General features: G+C 45.9%; 1 protein-coding gene across 1 annotated transcript in view; it reads left to right on the top strand.

The window, feature by feature from the left end:
• Positions 1-10,213, top strand: part of DYRK3 (dual specificity tyrosine phosphorylation regulated kinase 3) — a 49,753-nt gene continuing 39,540 nt past the window's right edge. Inside the window, exon 1 of the mRNA XM_086923410.1 lies at positions 1-597. Coding sequence (XP_086779536.1) covers positions 555-597 — 43 coding nt within the window. The 5' untranslated portion in view covers positions 1-554. The remainder of the gene's footprint in view (positions 598-10,213) is intronic.

Genomic DNA, 10,213 nt, shown 5'->3' with positions numbered 1-10,213 from the left:
CTCTCTCATCGCATAACCAGAGGCAGAGGCCGAGGAAGAGGAGAGCAGGAGCCTGACACAGAAAACAGAAGTAAACCCGGCCTTAACGCGAGAACACCTATCCGTTCCTGCAAGGATCTCCGACGGGATCTAGTTCGGAGAGAGCAAGAGCCTCCTCTAAAGGGATCAAGTGAGAGAACCGCAAAATAAAGAGGCAGATAGCCCCTCCCCCAACCAACGAGAAACTAGGGTTGACCGAATCAGCCCACGCTTAATGAGGGGGGATGGGAAGGATCCGGTGCCGGAGTCGCTACTTCCAGTGAGGTGGAATCTTAACAGCAAATGCAGGTTACTGAAGGGACAGCGACCAAGCGCACGAGGCCTAGCCAATGAGGGGCTTTGGGTTCAACACAGGAGCTCTACAGACAACTCTCTCGCACACCTACGATCTCCCGATTGCTCTTCTTTCACTGTATGAGTGAGGCCATCTGCACAAGGACGGGGTGTCCCATTGACTCGGGGATGGGTGGTGATCGCCCCCTGCAGCCTCCTCGTCCTCCATCCCCCTGGCAGCCATGATGTTATTGACCAGAAAGCCTGATGGCCCTATCACAGCAGGTAACTACTGCACAACTGACACAAATGTAGTAATTGAACTCCGCTGTTTTCTTTTCTGTCGCCTTCTCAGAGGATCATACAAATATCTTTAACAGAAAAAGAGAGCCAGTTTAACAGTGGGCATTTGGTATTTCCTTATTGCGGTCTAATAGTCGTGAAGGGTGCCTCAGTTACTTTTTAAAGTAAAGGCTGTACCGTGTTGGATAAGGCTGCTAAGGATCTGCTTAGAACTACAGTCATCTTTGACCTCCATTCTGCTGCGCGTTCGCAATCTAGTGTCAAGGGTGAGCGGTTATTCTGAAAATATGGTAATGTAGTATTTGTACAGAGCTTCGTACACCTGCTGATGCACTGAATAGTTTTCTGGGTGGTGTCAGTTTTACCCTCTTTATGTATTTTAGGAACGTGTGGGTTTATAGGGTGGTCGGAGTAGGACGCATCCAATGTTGTGCATGAGGGTAGGAGAAGTGCCGCAGCTGTGTCGCTACAAACTAGTAGCTGCTGTAAACCATGAAATAATGGCAACGTATGTAAGGCAGTCAGCTAGGTAAATACATACTGCCTCTTTATGTTTGAGCTACCTTTGAGTTGTGACATATTTGGTACAAGCATTTGCAACGCAATTGGTCTCGCATTAGTAAAAGTTAGAGCTATTGGCGTTGCAAATGACACTGCTTTTTAGTTATGTTTTTTGTTTGCAGTGGAGTGACCATTTGACCTATCTAAAGAGGAAGGAAACGGTATGGAGGGGAAACAGTGGAGCGCAGGGGTGGTACGAGTAGTGCTTTAAAAGAAAGAGAAAAGACAGAATTTGTGCACTTGTAAAGTTTCCCTCTAGCACTGCATTTACACCACTGCCCGAGACAATAGGAAGAGTACACACAGGCGTGCACTTAACTGAATATTGCATGCATACTGTAGCGTTAGTAGCTTTATAGAAATTAAACTATAAATATTATATGCCTTTTCATGTTTATGTAGGCATTCCACCGTCCCTTTGGAATGTGTAGGTGGTAAGAGCGGAGTCGAAGGGATGTGATGTTGACGAAGCCACTGAACATCACGAGGGGAAGAAGGCAGGGCTGCCCTCTCGCCCGCTGCTTTTCCATCTATACATTGAACCATTTGCCCAGTGTTTAAGGGATAATATTAACATCAGATCGTTCACGTATAAGGGGTGGGAGAGAAAGGTGGCCCTGTACGCCGACGATATTCTTGTGTATACGTTGGAGGTACACACGACGCTCCCGGCAGTTCTCAGGGTGGCTTCAGAGTTTGGGGAAATAAGCGGATACGAGGTTAATGCCTCCAAGACGGAGATGATGATATGGAATGTAGATCAGATTCCATCGAGTATTACAATTCGTCCTGGTAATAAGATGAGATATTTGGGCCTTAATATTGTTAAGGACATTAATCAATATAAACTTTGTATCTGTGGCCAAGGAATGCCGTAAACTGTTAGTCATGGGCACAACTCCCTTTATCGTTACTAGGAAGGGCTAATTTAGTTAAGATGGCTATTTTACCTAAGATTTCCTTTTTATTTAATACTATTCCGTTATATTTTGATCCCTCATTAATAAAAAAATTACAATCTGACATTAGCTTTTTCATCTGGAGTAAGCACCTTCTGAGGATTTCCTGGAAGAAGATTAGAAGGCGCAGACAAAAGGGGGGAATTGCAGCCCCAGACTTCCAGACATATGCATGGGCGTTCCAGCTGTCTCATGCCAGAATGCTCTTAAAGAACCCAGCTGAGTATGGGGTAGGGTGTTTGAACTCCACTTTGCTTAAAGGAGAGGGTGTCAGCCAATCAGGGTTTCTGTTTAAATTTGGGGACCCTAACTTCTTCAAAAAAATTGAATTGAAGATCCTACAGGGGATGGCTAGAATGTGGGCACAGCTTACCAAAGCTATTAAAATAGGGTACTACGGTAGTAGGACCCCGCTATGGGAACTCCCTGAGAGTCCGGCTTGGTTGAGTGACAGTCTTGCGGTCCCGGTCAAAGAAGCTGGGTTGGCTGTATGGGGCGATCTATTCTTGGATGGGGAACTACTTCCGTTGGAGTGCCTGAGAAATACCATTGGCCCTAATTTTGCTAGGTTGAAGCATATGCAAATATCCAGCTGGTCCCGTGCATATACTTCTCGGCCAACCCGTGCAAACAAACTTCCCCTAGGAGGGAATAGCTATTTAATATCTCTTTTGGTAGATAAACTTCCAGCCAAAAAGGAAATCTCAGTATGGTACAACTTGATTTTGGAAGAAATGGATGGCATATTTTTACTACCAGACGAGCTTTGGTCTCCATGTATGACTGATCGTAATCTACAAAACCTTTGGAGTTCATCTTGTAGAATGTTGTGGGATGTTGTTAAACCGGCTTGGCTGCGTAGAAATCACCTCTTTACCATCCATAGAGCCTACTTTTCCCCTCTAAAGCTTTCGAAGTTCACTCAGGGGAGCGTGGTGGCATGTCCTAGGTGTGGCCTGGTGGCTGCCTCTGACTGTCACATGTTCTTTGAATGCCCCTACTTGTCCACATTCTGGGAGGCCTTAAGAAGAACGTTGTCATCATCTTTGGATTTGAATATAGCTCTTGATCTCCCTCTTGTTATCTTTGGTATTCTGGATGGAGTCCAAAGTTTGGCAAAGAAGTTAGGTTCTCCGGGGCCCTGCCTGTGTCCCCCTCGCTATTTCTACCATAATTCATCTGCTTTACTTTGTCAGGCCGTTTTGCCTCGCATTCATCTTGTACTATGGCCTAATCAAGACACTCGGGGTGCACCGTACGCCACACTTCACAGGGGAAGGGATGGAACATTTCTCAGCCTGCAGTTTCCACAACTCACATCCTGTGCGGCGCCCCTTGCATCTCATCACGACGCTCCGGGGTGCCGGGGCGCACACTTTGGGAACCACTGATCTATGGCACTAATACTACAAATCTCAGAATGCATTTGGATAACTGAAAGCCCAGTAATAGAACAACATATTTCCCTCGGCATTTACCTTTTCTTGCCGCATAATTTACTCAACCCTGTCACATAATTTGTCCCTCGCATACCGCATAATTCCAGTGGCCCTGGCTATTGATTTAGTTGCATTACTCTAGTGTGGAGCTGCACAGCAGCGCCTTGGACTGTTAGTGCTGTAGGTTGGTGTGGCTGAAGTCCTGTAGCATTAAAAATATCAGAGCTGCATCTTAAATGTCTGGTGGGTGATGGTTGTGTTGCAATAATGTCACATGGAACAGCACAGCAGCACCGTGGACTGCTGGAACTGTAGGTAGTGTGGCTGAAGTCCTGTGGCATTAACACCTTGGCTGCTAGAGGTTTTCCCCTGCGGCGCTGCATTCTCTGATTTCCCATTATTCATGACGAGCTCAGCTCATCATAAGCACACGACCAGTGTACTGCATAACGAGCTGAGCTCGTCATGAGCAGCGAAGGGGTTAAAGAACGCCGCTGCATCTTGAATGGCAAGTGCATTGGTGGAATATTGCATTACTATAGTTTTGAGCAGCACCTTTGATCCTGGCCTCGCCGGCGTTTTCTTTCTGAAAAGCAATACTCACCAGGTCTCCAGTGTATTTTCTCGTCACTAGGAAGTGAAAGGGAAAGTGGGAGATGGCGACAAGATGGCCTGCTTTGAAGGTACATCACTGTACCAGGGCTCAGCGCTCCACTGCTTCACACTGTCTCTGTGGCATCCATCAACCTGAGGAAACTGTTTTCACACAGACTGGTTGCCTTGACTTGTAAATGACATAATTTAAGCACATCCCATAGCATCTACTGAGGAGCAACAGAAGATCTGCCCACTGCAAACACTAGATACAGATCGGGCGAATGCTCACTTTTAACTCACCTCTCCACCTGGAAAATGAGCTCACACTCATGTAAATGCAATACAATAGGTTCCGCATTTTTTTCTTTTCTTGTTTTGTAGATAGGTGTCTTGCTGTTCCCTGTAAACTGTCTCATGGAAATCCTATTTTTCTCGTACAAGCAGGAACGGTTTTAGCATTCTTCACGGTCTATTGTTTGCCTTGCCTTTTTCTCGTGTGTAAATGGTATCTATTTCTATCTATAGTAAGTAGGAGGAAATGTCTTCTTTCTTTGGCATAGAAACTGGGCTATTGTTTTTCTTTTGCGTTGTAAAGTGGCTGACACCATCGCGTCTAGTACTCACTAAATAATATTGCAAGAATAAGTATAAATAAAATAAAGCTAAACCTGGAGTTCAGAACGAGAACAGTGCGCTGTGCAGATGGTGTTTTCAGCCAACTTTCTCTCCCTTCCCCTGCTCCATATTACATTACAAATGCTTTAGGTGTCACGTTTGAGAAAAGTTAAAACTATTGGCATTGTAAATGACAAAGTTATTAATTTAGCTATTTTCAAGACCAACACATAAAAAAAATTTCATTTACAAAACCAAAGCTCCAACTTTTCTAATGCGAGACCTATTGCATTTCCAATGCTTGTTCTTTCTTTCCCTACTGTTGGGGGAGATTAACTGATTTACTCAGAATCACAGAGGTGGTGTGCTGAGACCTAACAAGCGTTGGCAAAGCCAATAGGTCTTGCCTTTGAGACTATTGGGTCTGCCAATGCCTTTTGTTCACACTGTATACCATGGGCAGTGCTGGCTTTGGCAATGATATGTAGCCAAGCTGTGTAGTAGCCTGGCTAAAAAAAGATTTAAAAAAGACTATGATGCATCCAGCGCTAAAGCACTTAAAAAAAAAAAACGCATTGGGCCTGTCTGCTTTATGGTTCTTTTTTCAATTTGTTTCGGCCACACTGCAAAGCATCCGCAGTACTGTACAGCATGGCTATAAAACATTTGATTGTTTAACTTTTTATCCAACTGCCAGGTACGTAGAAGATAGTATACACTTTTCACATTGCAGACCATGCGCACAATCACAGACCCATTCCCGCACCACTTCTTCAACAGAGCAAGCAGCTCCATCGCACCCCACCTGCGCAACGTCATCAGACTCTCCCTCGAGACCGCGACCTTCCCAGAGATCTGGAAACACGCGGAGATCAACGCCCTACTCAAAAAACCTAAAACAGACCCAAGAGACCTCAAGAACTTCTGGCTCATCTCTCTGCTCCCCTTCCCGGCCAAGTCATCGAGAAAACCGTCAACAGACAGCTATCCCGATATCTCGAAGAAAACAGAATCCTGGACCCTTCTCGGTCAGGATTCCGCAGCAACCACAGCACCGAGACTGCCCTCATCGCTCCCACCGACGACATCCGGACCCTGCTGGACAACAGCGAGACCGCAGCACTCATCCTCCTAGACCTCTCTGCCGCCTTTGACACCATCTGCCACCGCACACTACGCGCACGCCTCCACGCCGCAGGGATCTGAGACAAGGCTCTGGATTGGACCACCTCCTTCCTCTCCGGTAGAACCCAGAGCCCCCCCCCCCCCATTTTGTTCCAAAGCCTCCGAGATCATCTGTGGCGTACCCCAGGGATCCTCCCTCAGCCCGACGCTGTTCAACATTTACATGGGCCCGCTCGCACACGTAGCCCGACAGCACAACCTCAACATAATCTCCTACGCCAAGGACACTCAGCTGATCCTCTCCTTCACCAAGGACCCCATCGCCACCAAAGCCAACCTCCACGAAGGAATGAAAGCCGTCGCTGACTGGATGAAGACCAGCTATCTGAAGCTGAACTCGGACAAGACGGAGGCCCTCATCCTCGAATCCAAACCTTCAGCCTGAGACGACTCCTGGTGGCAGACGGCACTGGGGACAGCCCTGATACCCACCGACCATGCATGCAACCTGGGAATCATCCTCGACTCAACGCTCTCAATGACCAAGCAAGTCAACGCCGTCTCCTCCTCCTGCTTCAACACCCTTCGCATTCTCCACAGATGGATCCCGATAGACACAAGAAAGACAGTCACTCAGGCCATCGTCAGCAGCAGACTCGACTACGGAAATGCCCTCTATGCGGGAGACCCGGCCAAGCTCATCAAAGGACTACAACGCATCCAAAACGCCTCGTCACGACTGATCCTTGACGTACCACGCCACGGCCACATCACCCCCACCTGAGAAACCTGCACTGGCTCCCCGTCAACAAGAGGATATCCTTCAAGCTCCTCACCCACGCACACAAGGCACTCCACAAGACCGGCCCAGCCTACCTCAACAGACTGCTCTCCTTCTACATTCCCAACCTCCAGCTATGCTCCCCCGACCTCTCACTTGCCACCGTCCCGCACATCCGAGGAACAACCACCGGTGGGAGATCCTTCTCCCACACAGACCCAAGACCTGCTGACCTTCAGGAGGATACTCGAGACCACGTTGTTCGATCAGTTGCAGATGTACCTTGGTGAGGAGGTTTAGTGCCATCTGCTTCTACCGTGGCAGTTGTGAGGAGGTTTAGTGCCATCTGCTTCTACTGTACTAATGTACCTTGGTGAGGAGCTTTAGTGCCATCTGCTTCTACCGTTGCAGATGTACCTTTGGTGAGGAGGTTTAGTGCCATCTGCTTCTACTGCGCAGATATACCTTGGTAAGGAGATTTAATGCCATCTGCTTCTACCGTTGCAGGTGTACCTTGGTGAGGAGGTTTAATGCCATCTGCTTCTACCATTGCAGATGTACCTTGGTGAGGAGGTTTTAATGCCATCTGCTTCTACCGTTGCAGATGTACCTTGGTGAGGAGGTTTAATGCCATCTGCTTCTACCGTTGCAGATGTACCTTGGTGAGGAGCTTTATTGCCTTCTGCTTCTACCATTACAGATGTACCTCGGTGGGGATTTTTAATACTATCTGCTTCCACTGTGCTTATGTTAGGAGTTTTAGCACAATCTGCTTATAGTGAAGATGTACCTCCGTGGTGGCATGTCCCATTCTGCTCGCATTGTTGGTGTTTGATATAAGGGCCCTTTGTGGTAAGCACTTCACTCTACATGGCCACGCTATACTATCCATGGCAACATCTGTTATCTACATGCTTCTTTTCAGTATCTGTAAAAAATTTGACCTACTTGCAACCTAGGTAAATGCCTGTATTACATTTTTCCCAATTTGCTCAATTTCCGAAAAGGTACATTGGTAGCTTTATTCGAAGGACCATACCTGCAAAGAACAATCTTTAACAACTCAACAAAAATACTGTTTAGTAGTATGCGCGAAAACGTATACCTGGGAACAGATAATGCATTATTTCATGTTCCTACCTCTAGCGACCTGTTAAAAACGAAACTCTCCTATTTTTCCTTGGGATGACAGCAGTCCAAACCAAGCAGTCATTTTTTCTGTCAACTAAGTAAAAATGTACCCAAGTAAAACTGCAGTGTCAGGTTAACTGATCCTCCCTTTCCCGCTGCTTTTTGGGTCCAAAACCTTAGGCTGTCCAAATGTTTACGCTAAAAGAATGATCTGCTCTTTTAGTCACTTTCGACTTAATTTTCTCAAGGGATGTTGAGTGTCTTACATCTTTGAAACTCAACGTATTTCTTTCGTATGGAAAGCGGTGTTCTTTATCCTCTTCTTTTGGTAACTGTTAATGTTGCATTTCAATTTATATACACTGGCTCTTTCTGGCCTTTATCTACATTTTTTAATTGGTTTTTACTGAAATTGTTGAATGTTGATTTAAGGAAAAAGTTTGATTTTTATAAACCCAAGCTAGGTTTTATCTATATATTTCTGCATGCTGCTAAAAAAGTGAGTATGCGTACAACTAAACAATGGCGCTCATAGGTATCATTTGAAATAACAGTAAATGATATCTGAGGTGAATTACTGTGCTGCAATTAATGGTATCTTCCTCGCTTCAAAACTCAGACCACCATCTGATTATATTAATCTTTATCACATTCATTCAAAATGGTAAGCAACATTTTATTCATAACAAGTAAAAACGTGCAGTATCCTCAGTGAATTTAAAAACCATTGAAATATCCATTCATCAGATAAAGGTGCGCATCTTTTAGCAAACCACGCTGATTGTAAACATTCCCTTAGCCCTCTCAAGGCCCTTGATTAACCTATATTTGTTGGTCATCTTCTGCTAGTGATCCAATTTCTCCTGGGATCTGTCATCGTGTCAGAAGCTGGTTGTTTCTTTTTAATCGACTCTAATCAGTTACGGGCTCCAAGTACAACAACTTTTAAAGGGTTGGACACCTATGTTGAGGAATCTAGTTTGTGCGGTTTTAAACTTCCCCAGGCTATTGCTCGACAAAGGAAGGCAGACTTTCAAAACTCAAAAGAATAAAGTGGAATCCTTCGTATGCTGTCTTTTTCTGTGGGGCAAAAAGGTTGCTGTGGCCACATGTTTTTTTGTGAGGGAGGGGGGGAGGGAGCAGACCACAAACTCTGTGCTGTGTGTAAAAGGCCGCTTTATTGAAAAAGGTGCGCATCACATTAAAAATTCCTCGGCAAACGCCTTACAAAACTAAACCCCACTAAACAACCATGTAACTGCCCTTTGGCCCCACCCCTAAAATTTCCTAGAATCCGACCCGCCCGTACATTACAACATTACAACCAAATACATCAATGCAAAAAAACATAAACCTCTTCAATACAACCCATCCGTTGAACAACTTCCCCTTCCTGCTTCTTTAGCACCGTCAAACCGTGAACCTGCGTAACCAAACTATAACTTAACTTGCCTACCCTTTCCATGACGATAACCCGAATCCAACAATACCCAAACAACCTCAGTCAACCTTGACAAACTTCCAGTTACCCCCGCACGGCACCAGTTCCAAGCGACAATACATAGCCATACCCCTGCACACCTGTCTCAACAAATGCCGCCTAACGCCTCGGAAGAAAAACTAAAGCCTCCTAACAGAAAAAAACGGGAGGGAGGGAAAAACCAAAAACCTAAGCTCCCAGCCACGAGGTCACCAAACCTAAAATGGTGGCTGGGAGCAGGAGCCCAACCTATTTATGGTTGGGCTCCCTTTGGGCTACAAAATGATATCGCCCAAAATGAAAATGGCCACCCCGTGGCCAGCCACAGTCCCTCCCAAACTGCCCTGCGGGCGATGCTCCCCCCAAGCCCCCTTGTACAGTCGTTTAGTAGTTTAGGGTTGGAGGAGTGGTGGGCTTCTTGGCGATTCTTAAAATACTCTTAGTTTCCAGTCATTTCAGTTTCATTGTGTAGGGAGAAGGTACAATTCAAGTGTGTCTTGGGTTAGCCCCACATTGTAAAAACAAAAACGCACAACCTACACGTTAGGTACAGGTGCTCTTTTCGGGCACAACCCTAATAGATGTAGAAAGAAATCGTCCCAAGGAACTTTGATGGGGACTGAATGGTTTTCCAGTTGCTATCTGTGTTTTCCTGTGTTCAGAGGCTTGAATCTTTGTCCACAGTTATCAGTGCAACAAAGTGCTGCCCAAGAAGGCTTGCATGATTATCTCTAATAGGACTTGTAGGGTCTTCTAGACAAGCACAACTCCTGCATTACTGTATGGCTGTCTCCATGGGTTACTGGCTTACCATTGTGATTGGTGTTAAATCCGTATCTTTTTCAGTTCGTAGTGCTTGTTGCTTTCTCCCTTTTGGGACTCTGGATAGTCATTGGTGGTTTTTCGGTGT

This window comes from Lissotriton vulgaris, chromosome 5, assembly GCF_964263255.1.
Source record: "Lissotriton vulgaris chromosome 5, aLisVul1.2, whole genome shotgun sequence".
NCBI classification, from domain to species: Eukaryota; Metazoa; Chordata; class Amphibia; order Caudata; family Salamandridae; genus Lissotriton; species Lissotriton vulgaris.
Note: the sequence above shows the minus strand (reverse complement) of the source record. Positions and strands in the feature narration are given on the sequence as shown.